The sequence below is a fragment of the Brachyistius frenatus genome, unplaced genomic scaffold (genome assembly GCF_029030835.1).
Source record: "Brachyistius frenatus isolate BFR_SWC_R1_liver_20210118 unplaced genomic scaffold, ASM2903083v1 Contig_148, whole genome shotgun sequence".
In the NCBI taxonomy this organism is placed as follows: Eukaryota; Metazoa; Chordata; class Actinopteri; family Embiotocidae; genus Brachyistius; species Brachyistius frenatus.
Window position 1 is genome coordinate 128,625 of NW_027210747.1, and position 16,977 is coordinate 145,601.

Genomic DNA, 16,977 nt, shown 5'->3' on the forward strand with positions numbered 1-16,977 from the left:
AGTAAAGTAAAACAAACTCCAAACAACATGGCGGCTCCCGTTGTATTGCCATGCCGAGCAGAGTTGAGGCTTGTGTTTAGTCAAAGTTGACCGTTTTGTTCCCTTTCAGTTTATCCAGTCGGGTTGTGGGTCTGTTTTAGGGCGCGAAGACACTGTTAGTTGAGGGACATGCTGCCGTCAGTGTTCGTCAGTGTGACCGCAGCCTCCAGAGGGAAGGCCAGGTCGCTGCTCTCTCCGGCCGGGAGACTCTCCTCCAGCCACCCCGGCGGCGGTTCCCCGGGTGGAGCTCACCGTCCCGCGCCCGACAGCCCCGCTTCCCCTCCGGACACCCACTCGCCCGCGGCCCCGGAGCGGAGGCTCAGAAAAAAACCCAGTGGCTGCTCCGTGCTGCTCTTCCCCGGCCAGGGCAGCCAGTTCGTGGGCATGGGCAGGGGACTCCTGAAGTACCCCAACGTCAAAGAAATGTTCTCCGTGGCGCAGAAGGTCCTCGGCTACGACCTGCTGGCTCTGTGCCTGGAGGGGCCCGAGGAGGAGCTGCGGAAGACGGTTCACTGCCAGCCGGCGGTGTTTGTCACGTCCCTGGCTGCGGTGGAGAGACTCCACCAGGAAAACCCAAAGGTAGCTGAAGCTCTCTCAGCAGATTGTTTATAAACGAAGAAAAATTTAAAAAATATATATTTTTATTTTCTACATTATTGGAAATTCAGTCCATTTAAGTTTTGGACTGTTTGGTGAACACAAATAATAAATGTAATGTCTCTCTGTGGACGTTTTTACTTTTGTAATTTGTTTTTAATTGACTAAACACCTCATTAAAAAAAAAAAAAAAAAAAAAACTACATTTAATGATGATTAAAAAAACATGTATAAGTTACGACTACGTTAGTCCTATTCTACAGTATTTTTGTCATTTGTTTAATTTATATTTTCCTTGTTTACATCAGTCTACAACAGTTTACAAAGCCAAGCTTTGATAATACATATAAAGATATTTTTTTACTGTCGCCGGTAGCAATATCACGACATAAAAGTTGACCATTAAAACTATATTTTGTATTTTTGTCTCATTCTTGCCGTGTATTTTGTTAATTATTTTAGTGATTTAATTAAATTATACATTAATGGTCAAACAATTGGCTTTGAATTGTTTTTTGTTTTCGCGCTTCTCATTTCTGTCCACAGGCGGTGGAGATGTGTGTTGCCACTGCAGGTTTCAGCGTCGGAGAATTTGCTGCTCTCGTCTTTTCTGGTGCCATGAACTTCGCAGAAGGTAAAATTACAAGTTTTCTACTTTTGTACACGTACATCAGTTAAAATGACACTTATTTAACTCCCGCTGCGTCTTGTAGCTCTGTATGCTGTGAAGGTGCGTGCAGAGGCAATGCAGGAAGCGTCAGAGCTGGTTCCCAGTGGGATGCTGTCCGTCGTTGGCAGACCTCAGGCTCAGTATAAATACGCCTGTCTGCAGGCTAAAGAGCACTGCAGGAGTCTGGGGGTGGAGGAGCCCGTGTGCTCGGTGGCCAACTACCTGTTCCCGGACGGCAGGGTCATCGCAGGCCACCAGCAGGTATGGAGCATGACCTCGTGAGTTGACCTCTGTTGGTCTCGTGTATGAAAAAGAACCGTGAGAGCTGCTCTTCTTCATCGGAGTCGTGTCGTCTCTCCAGGCTCTTGATTTCCTCCAGAAGAACGCGCGACGTCTGCAGTTCATGCGGACCAAACCTCTCCCGGTCAGCGGAGCTTTCCACACCGCCCTGATGGCGTCGGTCGCTGAACCCCTCAGAGAGGTGCTCAGGCAGGTGGAGGTCAGTCCAGCACCACGGCTACACTTTTAAAGCCACAGCAGTCTCACACTGATGTTTCTTCCATGACAACCCACCATACTCACCCTGACCCAGACAGGTGCATCTAATTTAATACAAAACCTATGATCAACCTCCCAGGAGGGTAAAAATTACAATCACTGTTGTTTTCACGGTTATGAATTTCATTTGTAATTTGCAACCCCACCAGCAGCCTTTTTTTGTTCACTTGCACACCTCGTCTCTGAGTTTGCACGTGTCACCTGACGCCTGAGCTTCCCTCCCGTTCAGGTGCGACGCCCCGAAATCAACGTCTACTCCAACGTTGACGGCAAGCGCTACATGAGCGAGAGCCACGTGCGCAGGCAGCTGGTGAAGCAGCTGGTGTCGCCCGTGAAATGGGAGCAAACCCTGCACGAGATCTACGAGCGGACGCAGGGGGAGACTTTCCCTCACACCTACGAGGTCGGACCTGGAAAGCAGCTGGGCGCCACACTGCAGAAGTGCAACATGAAGGCGTTCAGGACGTACGACCACGTGGTCGTCACCGCGTATGAAGATTGAGGCGTGGACTCAAATGGCTCTGTCCTGCAAGTTTATTACTGTGTGATTAAATCAAGTTATTATTTTTTTTTTTATTGATGAGGGTGTCAAGTTTTGTTAATATCAAGTTTATTTGCATCACATGCAAAAGCATTTTCAAATTTGCAACAGAAAGTCCAGCTCCCTTCATTTTATACCAAGCGAGGCTACATATTGTTTGTAAGAATCTCGGCCTCTTAAACCAGTAAGAAACTAATCTGGATACAAAAGACTGCAGGCCAGCAACAGTCCACTTATGGCAAACATGCTTTTTGACATTAAAACTGTGAACCAAAATCTCACTGCTACAATATACTGGCCAACTGCCTGGACAACACTAAATCTGATTTATATAACGCCCCAGTTTCCCTGATTATTTTACAGTAGATTTCCCTCCTTCTGTTTCCTGTTATCTTGCCCAAAAGGTTGTTCACAGTCTTCGCCGTGAACTTCAATACCGTTTATTAAAATATGATAAAAACAGAAGTTAAAGTAAACAGCAGAGAGAAAAAAAAATCGGCTATAATTGTCACTCATTTGCAAAATTTTTTTGTAAAATGGCCGAAAAGACCTGCTTATGGCCCTTTAGGCGTCCCGCTCCATCCATAGTGCACCAAATATGGTCACTGCAGCCACCAGTGCTACAGTCACGAGTGCTCCTCTGGTCCAGCCAGCGCCGGCTACTGGTTTGACAGCGGACACCTGTGAAGCCCAAAGTTATACTATTCTGAATATTTCACTACTTTTGAGCAGCAATTTGTGAAAGCAGAGATTCAGTGAGTTATATTTGTGCCATAGAGATAGATTAGAAGGAGTTACCCAGGCTGTCAAGGCCTCCGCTCTGAGGACACCTCGTCCAGGCGCAGCGCTCGCTATCCAGGCCTTCACCGCAGCAGACAGGCCCTGAAGGCCCCACAGCTGAGCGTGGATATCCCTGACGGGGGCGAAACAACATGTTATAGCCAATCACACGAAGATTTGATTATTGAAATCAAATTAAAAGGGGCATTTTGGGGTTTTATACCGATAGATGGTCCGTGTCAGCGCCTGCGCAGGCCTCAGCAGGCGTAAGTGGGTCCAGTTCAGCTGTCTGCTGGTCCACTCCCGGTCTAACTGGTCTCCGAATGCAGCCAACTGGCGGCCAAAGACCCGAGCAGCCCTGTCGCTGATCCTGAAGCAGAAACAGGCAGGAATTATGTTCAGTTACCTAGATTTAAGGTTGTTGTTTTTTTTGTGGGGGATTTGTCAGACAGAAGCTCGATATGAATGTTTGTAGTGATTTTTTTTTTCACAAAATAATGAGAAAAAATAAAACATAAAAATCCATCATAGACATGGAAGATTCCCCAAACTAAACCCTTCTCTAGATGGTGTTTGTTTTTGGTACAACTGATCCCACATGGTGTGTTTGCTCGAGGCCCAAACTGCCTGATCTGTGTGTTATTGTTGGTATAACAGTCATACTGGAGCGGGTGGGGGAGGAGGGGGAGGGGGGTAAGGAGCTGTACTGTACCTGAGGTTGACATCAGACAAGGTGCCGGTGTCCACCTCACCAGGTCCAGCCTGGAGGGACACGACACGACTCGGCCGTCTTGTTTGTTCCACCATCGTGATTTCTGAGAAGAGACCCAGTGTTATTCAAATAATTCATATTAGTAACGTCATTACAGCCTCGCAGGACAGATCATAGCTCTATAGCGTCTGCGTGTTTGTGTGTTATCTCTGCTTGTCTCCCAACGTTCATAAACAGGTTGTGTAAATACTGGGTCATGTGACCAGGATAGGTGGTGGCCATGTTACCGGGGAGGAAAAAAAAAAGGCCCTCCTAGGTTTGAAAAGATGACATCACCTGTTGGATTTAGTCCAACGGTCTATCTAATGTATAAACTTCTGCAGCTAAAGTGTGTCTCAGTTCCTTCATGTTTAGGATGAGTTAATGCATTAAACTGTACATCAAATTAATTTTTTTATCACTGTAGATGTAAGATTTGTTATTTTTGACCTATAGCAACAAACAGGCTGAAACGGGTTTGTTACCTCCGTGTGCACCTGTCCTGAGATCAGTTCCTGTTGTTCCCGCACTCACGTCCTTTAATGCAAATGCTTCAATTTCCATAACTCAAATCAACCAAACTGCCTTTTTATCCCTAGAAACAAAACAACACCGGCCAAAAAGAATCTGCTTACAGGTTTTAGATATTTGTTTGTAGACTAGAGAAAGGTTTCCCGTATGTAATTTCATGGAAGTATTTTTTTCTTTTAATAGTATTTATAAAATTTTGATGACAAAATACCCTCAAATTGTAACCCTACATGTGGGAAACTCAACAACATAATAAACATGACACCTATGGGATCGTTTATAATCATTACATATGTAACAGCATACAGTAATTTTCCATATTGTCATAACAAAGAGATGAAGTCATCCTTCTCACCCAAAGCAAACAGAGGTCGTTTTGAAGATCATACAAATTGGATATCCCATAAAAACATTAATTAAACATAAATATTATTACATTTCCGGTTTAACTAGTACACTGTAACATTATGGAATTGGGTTATATTAGATATTCATCGACTCTGAATGCTCTCGTCCTGACGGTAAACAGGTGCATGCAAAAAAAAAAGTAAAACTACCTTTTGTGTAGATTAAATCGGACGCCGCCCTGTAATAAACACAATGACATTATAATTAACATTTGTTGGAAACGATTAAATAAATAAATAGTCGTAAGGTGTTTTCAGGTACTTACAGCAGCGTCCTTTAATCTTGTTGCTCTCAGGTAACTGCCTCAGATTTTGTGATTGGCCCCGCCTTTTCCTGCTTCTGCCAATATTGACCACGAGGGGGCAACAAAAGCATCACTACCAGGTGACTCAAGTTTTTTTGATTTCGAAAGTTTTTGTCCCTCATTAAGTAATAATTATTAACAGTTTTTAAAACATAATTCATTTGTTCTACTATCCTTTCCTTTCGTTTTTGGAGGAACTGTTCTCATGGTTCAGAAAACGTTGATACATTTGTATTTATTTTGTCATTTTATTTTTATTTGTTTATTGGTATTTAATGTCTCACGTTATGTGATATTAAGTACTTCACTTTTAGATTTTAAATTGATTGCATGAATGTACACCAAAATATTATAACTTTTGTGGTAATATTAAGTTTGTCTGACTGTTTTATATTTTAAAAAAATAAGAAGATGCGACAAAGTTATCACAAAGTTTGTTTTTTATTTCCCCTCTTGTGAAATTTTAGGTTGATATACAAAATGTATACGTTTCTACGATGCATTAACCGACAGTGTATACAGGAGCACGAAATGGCAAAGATGTGCTTTTCAATACTTAAATAAAAAAAAAGTATATTTTTGTTCTTATAGTAATTTGTACATAGACAGTTCAACACTGACCCCTGCCGGTACGCTGTGGTAATAACACCATGCAATGACGTCACCGCGTCCGCCGTTGCTAGGTTATTTTCCCAGAAGGACCAAGACCGTAACGACATCTTTGAGGGTTTCTGAGACAGTTTTTCCTCGGTCAAACATTTCCATAAATTGTAATGTAGTCTCACGTGTTTATACGTGACTACATTTCAGTAACAAAGACTTTTATTGCGAAGAGTAGTTTGACTGTGTTTGGGCGGTGTCGTCACCGTGTCCGGCTTCGCGACGCCCGGATCAATAAAAACAGCTTAGCATGGAGGTGGCCTGGGGTCGTTAGCTGGTGCTGGCGGTGATGCTTAATAAAACCGTTGGGCCGGGAGTTTAGCCAACGACAAGCCCGGTGAGATTGCATCAGTGACTGGATGATGTCCGCCCTGCAGCCTCTGCAGCAGTCCGGGGAGGATTCAGCTGCCTGCTAACCGAGCCGGCCCCCGACTAGCTGATGCTGATGACTGGCTGTTTCCTGACATTGATTTGCAGGTAGCTGACTTGATAGACGCTGCAGAGACCACGCTTAAGTGCCTCTATTTTCCTGTGCAATTGTACCTGTCTGCTTGTTTACGTGCTTTTTTTTTCTTTTTTTTTTTTTTTCTACGTGTTTACCTGTTGTTTTTGTGCTCCAACCCTAGTGGGAGGCAACCATGGCCGGGAAAGTGAAGTGGGTGACAGACATTGAAAAATCAGTGCTCGTCAATAACTTTGAGAAAAGGGAATGGATTCAAGTCACAGAAAGCGAGGACTGGAATTTCTACTGGTAGGTTTCCTCTTCTATATTACACCTGCATCTGTGGCCCAGTATCATGGAAACATGCACAGTAGGTACGTGTGCAAACAGGGGTGGATAAACTTCTGTGCTTATGAAACTATGCCATCACAATTGAAAATCTTGTTGACGAATCAGCAAAATCTGGATTAAAATATCAAAAGTACAAGTGTGTGTATCGAATAAAAGCAACCCCGGTCACGTCTATATTATTACACCGTACATTATTAGGGTTTTATTATTGTTGAGAGGTGAAGAGGTGCCCGTTTTAACTGCTTTATAAAGGACACAGCTTTGTAGTTTAGCGGTAATAAACTTCGGGTCGTCTCTAAGAGGTTACGAGATAAATCTGAAGGGTTGTGACGTGATTAACACGATAACAAGGGTCCTCAACTTTACAGGTTTTTTTTTTGTCCCACAAACTGCATTGATAAGTGTCATACTCTGATCACCGAGCTCATGCTGAATCTCTGGACTCTTGAGATCACCGTAATCCAGGTTTGTTTGTACCCACATGTAGGATGAGCATCCAGACCATCAGGAATGTGTTCAGCGTGGACACCGGCTACCGCCTGTCAGATGACCAGATGGTCAACCACTTCCCCAACCACTACGAGCTGACCAGGAAGGACCTCATGATCAAGAACATCAAGCGCTACCGCAAGGAGCTGGAGAAGGAAAGCAGTCCGCTGGCGGAGAAGGACGAGAATGGGAAATACATGTATCTGGGTACTCGTCATAACACGGCGGAGGAACGAGAGTAGAAATGCGTACATAGGAATGCATGAGAGGAATAAAGCTGATTATGGTTTCCTTTTTTTCGCTCTGCGCAGATTTTGTCCCCGTGACGTTCATGCTTCCCGCTGATTATAATCTGTTTGTGGAGGAGTATCGGAAGAATCCGTCCAGCACCTGGATCATGAAGCCCTGCGGGAAGGCCCAGGGCAAAGGCATCTTCCTCATCAACAAACTGTCCCAAATTAAAAAGTGGTCGAGAGACAGCCGCACCTCAACGTGAGTTAACGAAGACGTTATCACAACACACACACGCACACACACACACACACACACACACACGCTCTCGTCTTTCTTTCAAATTCACATTCAAATAAATGAACCAAAAAACATCTCTGTAGCCTTATTTTAATCTCATAATGTAAAACAGTATTATCTCACTAAACTGTTTACGTAGTCCTCATTGGATAATTGGAGAGAGTCAAAAATTGTGAATGTAATTACACATGAAAAAGTGTATAGTAGTTTTATTTACAGGTAAACATCTGAAACTGTATGTTGGTGATCATTTTCATAAACATCACTTCAGAGGTTGTTGTTTGCTGATGCTTGTCTGTTTTCTTGCCCGCAGATTTGTAGCAGCATCTAGTGGTAAAGAGGCTTATGTCATCTCCCTGTACATTGACAATCCCCTGCTGATCGGAGGGAAGAAGTTTGACCTGCGTCTCTACGTCCTGGTTACAACATATCGGCCGCTGAAATGCTACATGTAAGCCCGCAAATATTTCTCATGTAGTTAAAACGTCGACATATTCTACATTTATTTACGGAGAGGTTTGTCCATTAATTGATGATATCGTTCTCACAGTAAGTACAACTCATGTGAAATTGTTTATTGATCCCTCTGTGTTGTTTGACTTTCAGGTACAAGCTGGGCTTCTGTAGGTTCTGCACGGTGAAGTACACACCGAGCACCAGTGAACTGGAAAACATGTTTGTTCACCTCACTAATGTGGCCATACAAAAACACGGGGTAAGTCTGTGTCATGTCTGGAATAAGTAGGGCCGGTAAATGTCCACGTTTTTTCCTACTCCCCATCCACAGTGTGTAAAATTGTATGTTCAAAATTTAAAGCATAAGGCCTCATCCAGACTTTCAAAAACACAGAAGATGTTACTCAACTGTTGTCACAGGCTGTGTTAGTACTCAAATATGCATGGAGCGTCAACATGTATTTTTCATGTTTTCTGTTCGCTAACCAAAGATACTGACTTGACTTTTAAGGCAATATTATCTCTCTTAAATGTGACATGTACATCTTTTTGTAACAGAAAATCGATACAAAACAAAATCCACCTCCAGTCTGACTGTGTACCTTTCATGCAGGACGACTACAACCACGTCCACGGCGGCAAGTGGACGGTCAGTAACCTCCGTCTGTACCTAGAGAGCACCAGAGGAAAGGAGGTGACCAGCCGCTTGTTCGACCAGATCCACTGGATCCTGGTGCAGTCGTTGAAGGCTGTGGCCGTAAGTAGATGTGATGATGAGTCCTTTATTTTCTACAAAGTGATGTTTCTATGTCTGACTGACATCACTGGACTCTCAAACATTTCAAAAAGTTTGACTAAATTATGGCACTTATGCCCTAAATTTGACATCAGATTTGCTTTTCTGTCATGTTACCTCCAAAATGTCAGCTTTTCATTGGCTAAGAAAAACAGCTGACAATTCATTTCTCAAACGTGAAATGGTTTATTTATGTTTATTTATTTTCTGAAATCATGAGGGAACACTTAATCCTGGACCGCGTTGTTAAATACGCATTCACTCACACATGTATTCATAAGTATTTGTTACATACGCAGTCACTTAATCTTTTACTTAGACATTTTTGGCCACCAGAGGGGAAAATAACATCAACATAATGTGTCATCACCTTCTGATATGCTGAAGAAATGCTCAAATATGCTGCAAAATGCAGATTTAGGTGATGATTCTCTGTTGGTTCATCAACACGAGGGACATCTTTCAAATGATCACATAGACGCATTTTAGTCTTAAATATTGATTCCACACATGTAAACGTAAAATAATCCAGAGTGCAATATAAAGTATTATAAACAAAATCTACTTAAAGTGTTATAAGTATGCAAGATGGCCCCTTTTGTATTATTAAGATATTAACATCAAAGCAGAATTGAATTCTATTAGAAGATTTTACTGCTTCATATACTGTTGAGGTATTTCAGTCTAAACCTGCATCACATTTTAGAAGCCGATCTTATATTTGGGATGAAACTTTCAAATGTCCTTTTATGGTTTCATCAGGTTTGACTAATCACAGCTGTGAAACCACCTGGACGTGGTGATGTCTTGTTATTTTTAGCCCAACAGTACACCGGACCTAATGCACACTTCCCTTTTCTCCTAAGTGTTCTGACTCACTTCCCCTGTGATGCCCGGGCTACTTAGTGTGCTAATAGTTATGACTGCTGGTATACTTTTACTCTGATTATTTGCTAACATCCTTCTCCTGATGAATCAATGTGTTGCATTACAAAGTTCCCATGTCAAACTCTCTGGTCAATTCCTAATTCAGCTTCTGCTTTTCACTCTCGCAGCCGGTGATGAACAATGACAAGCACTGTTTTGAGTGTTATGGGTATGACATCATTATTGATGACAAGCTGAAGCCATGGCTCATTGAGGTAGGTAATTAAACACGAGTCATCATGTGCATACACACATATTAACTCATATTAAAAGGCTTTAAAGGACCTCAAAACTGCAAGTTTTTTTTTTTTGCCGAGCTTAAATTTTGTATTAAGTCCACGGATACTTAACATACTTGCACAATGACTTCATGTTCCTTTCCTTTGATTGTTGAGCAACTTTGAATGGCCCTGAGGTACGTTTAGATGTGTTCCTGTCCGTACTCAAATGTGTGCTGAAGGTGTGTCGTTAACCCTTTCAGTGCAGCACAGACACACTGCTGAAAATACACAGGAAACTGAGTTTAGATAAAGCGACGCGGTCTAATAATTTTGGCTGCGCTCATTTTAACAGCTGTACTGTATGTGTTGCTAGGTTTCCAGGCTAGGTCTGAACTATTTCTGTTCACAGACAGAAATCTGATCTATTTTGGGAGACGTAAAGTTGGTTGTAGGACAGAAACGCTCGTCAGTGAGGAGCTTAAAAAAAGGTGTGCCACAAACCTAGTCAGGACTACTCTCCTTTGTTCATGAATCCTGCAGCTTCCAAATCTTATGTTATGTTATGAAAGTGTGTATGTAAGTAGGAAATGAATACAAATAGCTGAGTCTTGGTGTTTATGTCATCTACTCATGGAAATGTGAGTGTGTGTGTGTGTGTGTGTGTGTGTGTATATCAGAGTTCCTGTTTTATCGCTCTCTAGGCACCTATGTAAGTTTTGTAGTGTGTATCGAATGTTCTTCTTTGAAAGTATGTTTATGTGCACAGCTGTTGAAACACTTTAGCAGCTACATTTCCTTCCTGATAAGAGCCTCTGTTCAGGCCCAGGAGGAAATTAAATATTGTGCTCATGCCTGTTTGGATCCTACAATGCACTATGAAGCGCCACCCATTTCCTGCGGATCTATTTTGCTGCGGATCTATTTTGCTGCGAAAACTTTTCCTCAAATGTAAACGTCACTTTCTTTGCCTGTGTGATCCTCAGGTCAATGCCTCTCCCTCGCTGACCTCCAGCACAGCCAACGACCGCATCCTCAAGTACAACCTCATCAACGACACCCTCAACATCGTCACGCCCAACGGGGACATCCCAGACTGCCGCTGGAATCGCAGCCCGCCTCGAGAGGCCCTGGGCAACTATCAAGTTCTGTGAGTGACATTTAAATCCAACACTCACATTCAGACACACTCAGCAATCTGATAGGCGAGGAGGGTCACATAGGAGATCAAAATATCAGCCAAGAGTTCAAGTTTGCCTTCTGCAGTTCCTCAGCTCAAGTTGTTGTCTATTACTGCCTGTTTTAATGACCTTCAACGGCTCAGTTGGTAGAGCGGACGACTGTAGGCTGTTTATATCAGGCATCCGTAGGCCTCTGGTTTAGATCTGGCTCAAAGGACAAGCTTTTAAATATAAAAATGAGTGGAATCCACGATGTCACCCTGGAGATTGAAGCTGCCCAGTACACTCTCAGAGCTGCTTGTCGAACTCCTCCTCCTCCCACAACTGTCCAATTTGACTATATATGCATTCTGTTTAAAATACATTTACTAAAAACAGAACTACTCTTACCTTGCACTTTTAAAATATACTGTATCTAATTGACTAGGGCGTGTAAACTAGTCAGCATACTCAAGATTTCTGACTCCAGGCACTACCAGTGTTATTATTCTCTGGACTGTATAATTGTTAATTGTAAGAACACAATAGCTCCTGGTAGTATGGCTGGATTTCAACCCTTCGATAGCTCAGTTGGTAGAGCGGAGGACTGTAGCGTGTCAATTCCAGTTATCCTTAGGTCGCTGGTTCAAATCCTGCTCGAAGGAGTGGCTTTTAAATACCAGGAGAGTTCACAGTCACAAACATTGGATTTAAGTTTCCTGGTCTTCATCTACTGAAGCCTCAACCAGGGTGAGAGAGCGCAGTATCTTTCTACGACTTATCAACACGGCCACCATCAATAATACGATTCATTCTCTGCTAAACCCAAATGTATTTACAGCACGGTACAGTATGTTCTGCCTTAAGCCCACCCAAAAGTGTTACAGATGAATACGAGCCTGCAAATCATGGAACATAAAACGATGACAGCTTAGACTGAAATATCAGGCTGCTTACTGCCATGAAAACAACCAACCTGCCTTTATAATTAATGGAATACGGGTGGGAGGGGGCTTTCATAATTTCATATACTCATTGCCGATTTTAATTTAAATTCAGGAAATGGCGGTAATGAAGCAATTTGGATGCCGAGCGCCACTAAAAACCAATAAGTAGCAGAAGAAGACTTGAACTTGGATTTTAACACATAAACATACATTTTAAACATGTGTTACAAAGTAATTGTGTATAAATGAATCAAACTTGGATTTTAGCTCATAAAAATCAAACTATCAACATGTGCCATCATCTACAAATTTGTTCTGGACGGGATTCGCACTACCGCCTCCTTTTGTCCCCTTCTTTTACGGAGATTTGTTTCCTAAGCCAAAGCAAATCAAATCCCAGCGTCCATTTTTTGGCAACCAATCACGGCTCAAAGATTGACAACCAATCACGGCGCAAAGTCCATCTTTTAAAAAAAAAAAAATATATTGAAACAAAATCCAGCATATACAAATATTCAGGAATAAAGTAATAATTAAAAAAAAAAGCATCAACTGAGCTATTACATTGTTTTGGATATAATTTAGTAGTATCTCATGAACTAGGGGTATTAAGCTATTTAATGTACTCTATGTGTTGCTCCCCACCTCAAGTAGTCTCCTAGATTTGGCCTCTTGCAACTTCTTTCTGTTCCCCAAAAACATCCAACGCAAAATGTGATGTGCGCTTTCTGCTGAAGTTTCAGGTCTATGGTGAAATCCTAATGTTCACAAAACCCGTGTAACTCATTTCAAAACAATCTTGTCAGTACAACACCTAAACTGTTTCTTTCACATATCTGAGGACACATGCCTCAAATGCAGGCCATCTTGGTTAAGAAAGTAATACGTGTTGTGAATGTTATCATCTGTGACAGCTCAGATTAAAAATAAAATCACTCCTTTGAGCCGGATTTGAACCAGCGACCTAAGGATACCCAGATAATCCACTACAGTCCTCCGCTCTACCAACTGAGCTATCGAAGGCTAGTTTAGTACAAGGTCAGGTGACTAATCCTCAATTGTTTGGGCACAATAGTGTATGTAATGTGTGCTTACCGGGGGGTGGAGAGCATGTTTGAGTACCCAATGACAAGGCAAAACAGGCAACAGAAACACATATTTGCTCACCACATTACCCCTCTGACTCTATCCCTGTGCTTTCAGGTATGACGAGGAGCAGGCGCTCAGCGAGAATGCAGAGCGTGACCTGCGGAGCCGTTCGGGTCAATCGCTGGGGTCAAAGGGCACCAAGGGGAGTGCAGGCGTTCGCCCCACTGCTGCCACTTGGAAGTGAGTTGATATTGCTGAGTCATAATGACTTCCTGTACATTACTACAGGGGCCACCTGTGGGGAAATACAAACAAAAAAAGGACCACCCAGACTTATTTTTTAAGCCTATCGGAGGACTGCTGCCTGCCTCCAGATTTTACTGCGGCAAAGGAAGCTTTAACAACTACTGCTGGAAGGAAGAAAAATCAACAGTGTGGTCATTTCTGGACAATTCACAGGCTGGAGTTTGTGGCTGTTTGTGTGAATAAGTAAAAATATGAGTAGAAATTTTGCCGCAAGGTTTGAAGGTCGAGTCAGTCCAACATCCCGTACGACAGCTGATGTTTCCTAAACAGACCAAAAAACTTTTAACACAAGGAACAAGCGGATGAAACCTTGGAAGAGGAAATCCGAGGGCTCCCTCCGACCTGATGGATCCAAGATATTATCAACCTGAACTATGCATGATTATTGAATGCGGACACTTTAACTTGACATGCCACATAGGTGCTAATAAAAAGATATACCGTTTGGAAAATTAGAAGCTATTAAGAGGGACAGAAAATCTCAGATATAATTTACTGAGGAGCAGTTGATAGCTGATAGGCAGAATTAGCAGTACTAAATGTGTATAGTCCCCAAAAACGAATTTAACAATGTCTTTTGTACGTTCATTATCAGTATGTAGACGCAGGTGGGGTTCATTGATATTGATTGTATTCAGTGCTGAATTTAATGGCACTTTATTTATGCTTCAGTATTCAATATATTTCCCCCATGTTGCATTTTGCATTGGACCTGATGTCATAACTACTGCACAACACAAATCGTACATACTAACAATACATTAGGAATGTAGGCATTCTTAGCTGTTACCTGTTCATTTCCTCCAACTGCTGAAATTTTGAAACCCTGATGATGAGTAAACATCTAGCTTTTTAATACATGAAGCGAGACTGAACGGTGTTGGAAAAACACAGACTAAATATATTTAAGTGTGAAAAGAAAGTCCCAAAAACAGAATTTTTTTTCACTGTTGATTAATCTGTAGACTACATTCACCATTAATCAAATAATAAAGCGCCAAATCCTGACTTTATAGAAAGGGAGACCAGCAAAGGGTCTACATTGTTTACTTGATAAATGCCTGTAACAATGAATTTTGTATGAATAGTTGCAGAATAAATCTCTGTTGGACTGTTCAATTAATCATTACTTTGCAGCTCTACGTCTGTCAGATCATTTGACGTCCATGATTTATACGATGCAGTGGAGGAAAGGAAGATGGGTGATTATATGATTATGATTAAACAAAGCTGGTGATGCTGAAGCAATATCATTCAGCTCTGCCAGCTTTCTGTGAAGTATAGAAACCCAGGAGTTGTTTTGTGAAATGCAATGCTGCTTTACTTTTGTTTGTTGATTCATGATTTGAAAGAACACAGATGGAAAATTCTCTGCTGATTGTGTAACATGATTCTTTATTTTCTTTCTTTATACAAATTTTAAGTTATTCTATTTAAATAATGTTTCTTGTCTTTTGACTGTGGTGAGGGGCCCTTCAGCGCCTTTGATGAATATAATCTGTCTGGAGTTTACATTAATCAGAGGTCAATCCTTCAAAAGGGCAAATTACCTCTATGTCCTTGCAGTTACCACGGCAGCAAAAGCAGGTCTCTGCACGGCACTGCTCCTCGACCTTGAAAGTTTGACACCGCCTCAATTCCCCTCCACCACCACCTTGTTGTTTCCTCGTTGTCCCGTGGAGCTGGTGACCGCATGCAGAGCAGCAGCTTATGAAGGTGTGTGAGCCATACATGTGCTGCTCTGTGATCTCTGACCAAAACCCCCTAAACGAAGCATCTGCAGTGGTCATTGTTGGGTAGTACGACATACAGCACATCTTCCTGTGCTAGAGACCAAATTTGCACAAACAGTGCAGCTTATGTTGTGTACATGACATAAACAGTTTCTCTGATTTTAGCTTTGCAGTAATGAACTTGTTCTGTATGAGAAATTCATGGTCTTCAAATAAAATATCCATTTTGGTGCTGCCTTGACAAATAATTAAAGTTCTTTTTTTTGTCAAATTTTGTGTTAACTGTCCCTTTAAAATTTACAGCAGTTAGTTTGTTTACAAAGAGTCATTTTAAAATGTGTGGTCAGGTCTCACGCCATTTTAAACTGCAAGTGATAAAACAAAAATAGCAAGTGAAAGAACCTGCTGTATATATGAAAGTGAACGTTACACAAATCTGCATTAAAAAATCGCTGTGTTTTGATCACAGGCTGTATTAATGGCTTTCTGCATGAGCAAAGATAATTGCAGCAGAGGAAATTCAATATGAGACACAAAACAGTTTTAGCATCACCTAAGTATTATATTCTTACCTTACCTAATCTTTCAGACATTGAGTATGTGTTCCCACACTGTCATTATTTGCTTATGTGTGCATGCATGGGAAAACAAGCAATCTCACAACACCACATCAGTGCTGCTAACCATTACATGTGCACAATGCACTGAGCGCATGAGTAACAGAGGGCCAACAGCTCATATTTGGCCTGGGCCCCACAATATGTTTATCTGGTTCTGACTTTAATCAACAAAGATTCCCAAAAAGACCGAGAACAGCTGCACATTTAGTTTAATGACGACCCTTTGCACCTCATCATCTTACATTGTTTTAGGACCTAAACTGGATTTTTAGATTGGTCTTGGTTGGAAATAAATGCGTCAATCAAATGTAAGCAGTTTTTTTTTTTTTTTTTGCTTTCAGAAAGTTTGAAGTATACTTCAACTATTTCTCATTATGCTCACGACCCCTGGACACCCTTCCACGACCCCTGGAGGTCCCCAGAACTTATGGGAATCATTAAGGTACTTCTGGTTAGGTTCTAACCAAAAAAAAGTTTTCAGGGGACGTGATGTCAGAAGGCGTGCCGCTCCTTAGTTTACGTAAAGCTAACCAGTCTTAACTCATCAGAAATCATGCACTTTCAAAATAAAAGTTTTCAGACTTGCCTCATCTCACCATGTCAGGCATCATTCCAGCACTACTTCTTTGGCTCCAACAGGGTTTATCTATGCCAAAGATCCTTCAAGATGGTATGGCATGAGTCTGATATATAGGTACTATGATTAATGACTGTGACACACTGTCTTTAACAATAGACTACTTCTGGATATTTATTTCACAGTATATATAGTCGCCATATAGTCATATAACAAGAATTCAAGCACAAATTGCATGCAACTGTGTAGAAATACTCCCAAGAGAAGTAAGAGAATTCATTAAGTAAAAGTACAGAAATATCAGAGGAGGAACAAAGGAGAAATTATCTGATGCAGAAATGCTTTGCAGAATTGTGTGTGTTGGAATTATACAACTATACATGTTGGGATTTTTATTCTAGCAGCTGGTCATGGTGGAGCTTATTTATACTACTTCATATACTATACGGCAGTTTAATCTGTATCAATCATAAAACATGTTTCACACTGGAATTTG

The 16,977-nt window shown here is 41.7% G+C and overlaps 3 protein-coding genes and 2 non-coding genes across 8 annotated transcripts; 3 read left to right on the plus strand and 2 right to left on the minus strand.

The window, feature by feature from the left end:
• The first annotated feature begins 22 nt into the window (after positions 1-22).
• mcat (malonyl CoA:ACP acyltransferase (mitochondrial)) lies at positions 23-2,444 on the plus strand. Its single transcript, XM_069715793.1, has 5 exons — positions 23-618; positions 1,183-1,270; positions 1,350-1,567; positions 1,668-1,805; positions 2,094-2,444. The coding sequence occupies exons 1-5, from the start codon at positions 169-171 to the stop codon at positions 2,364-2,366; spliced, it is 1,167 nt and encodes a 388-aa protein (XP_069571894.1). The 5' UTR covers positions 23-168; the 3' UTR covers positions 2,367-2,444.
• Positions 2,445-2,473: 29 nt separating this feature from the next.
• On the minus strand, positions 2,474-5,202 carry bik (BCL2 interacting killer). Of its 4 annotated transcripts, none has more exons than XM_069715797.1 (7): positions 5,141-5,202; positions 5,025-5,053; positions 4,422-4,473; positions 3,898-4,000; positions 3,409-3,555; positions 3,204-3,318; positions 2,474-3,086 (listed from the first exon to the last, which is right to left on the minus strand). In XM_069715797.1, exons 4-7 carry the CDS (start codon positions 3,990-3,992, stop codon positions 2,970-2,972), a joined length of 474 nt encoding a protein of 157 aa, XP_069571898.1. In that variant the 5' UTR covers positions 3,993-4,000; positions 4,422-4,473; positions 5,025-5,053; positions 5,141-5,202; the 3' UTR covers positions 2,474-2,969. The 4 variants fall into 4 exon arrangements, with proteins under 4 accessions (XP_069571898.1, XP_069571896.1, XP_069571897.1 ...); XM_069715795.1 differs by having other exon boundaries at positions 4,422-4,531; XM_069715796.1 differs by lacking the exon at positions 4,422-4,473.
• Positions 5,203-5,884: 682 nt separating this feature from the next.
• On the plus strand, positions 5,885-15,672 carry ttll1 (tubulin tyrosine ligase-like family, member 1). The gene is made up of 11 exons (XM_069715784.1): positions 5,885-6,316; positions 6,466-6,590; positions 7,120-7,328; positions 7,433-7,613; positions 7,966-8,103; positions 8,259-8,367; positions 8,722-8,865; positions 9,960-10,046; positions 11,036-11,199; positions 13,360-13,485; positions 15,118-15,672. Exons 2-11 carry the CDS (start codon positions 6,478-6,480, stop codon positions 15,167-15,169), a joined length of 1,323 nt encoding a protein of 440 aa, XP_069571885.1. The 5' UTR covers positions 5,885-6,316; positions 6,466-6,477; the 3' UTR covers positions 15,170-15,672.
• Positions 11,786-11,874, plus strand: trnay-gua (transfer RNA tyrosine (anticodon GUA)). Its single transcript is given in 2 exon segments — positions 11,786-11,822; positions 11,839-11,874. It is a non-coding gene; the product is annotated as a tRNA-Tyr (tRNA).
• Positions 13,093-13,179, minus strand: trnay-gua (transfer RNA tyrosine (anticodon GUA)). Its single transcript is given in 2 exon segments — positions 13,093-13,128; positions 13,143-13,179. It is a non-coding gene; the product is annotated as a tRNA-Tyr (tRNA).
• Positions 15,673-16,977: the final 1,305 nt, after the last annotated feature.

Bases quoted from the DNA above. Each gene is read 5' to 3' on its own strand.
- mcat (XM_069715793.1), top strand. From the start codon at position 169: ATGCTGCCGTCAGTGTTCGTCAGTGTGACCGCAGCCTCCAGAGGGAAG. The intron at 619-1,182 runs GTAGCTGAAGCT...TTCTGTCCACAG, and splicing joins TCCACCAGGAAAACCCAAAG to GCGGTGGAGATGTGTGTTGC. The intron at 1,271-1,349 runs GTAAAATTACAA...TGCGTCTTGTAG, and splicing joins TGCCATGAACTTCGCAGAAG to CTCTGTATGCTGTGAAGGTG.
- bik (XM_069715795.1), bottom strand. From the start codon at position 4,500: ATGGAAATTGAAGCATTTGCATTAAAGGACGTGAGTGCGGGAACAACA. The intron at 4,001-4,421 runs GTAACAAACCCG...GTCTCTTCTCAG, and splicing joins CAGGACAGGTGCACACGGAG to AAATCACGATGGTGGAACAA. The intron at 3,319-3,408 runs GTATAAAACCCC...CGCCCCCGTCAG, and splicing joins CTGACACGGACCATCTATCG to GGATATCCACGCTCAGCTGT.
- ttll1 (XM_069715784.1), top strand. From the start codon at position 6,478: ATGGCCGGGAAAGTGAAGTGGGTGACAGACATTGAAAAATCAGTGCTC. The intron at 8,104-8,258 runs GTAAGCCCGCAA...TTTGACTTTCAG, and splicing joins CGGCCGCTGAAATGCTACAT to GTACAAGCTGGGCTTCTGTA. The intron at 8,866-9,959 runs GTAAGTAGATGT...TCACTCTCGCAG, and splicing joins AGTCGTTGAAGGCTGTGGCC to CCGGTGATGAACAATGACAA.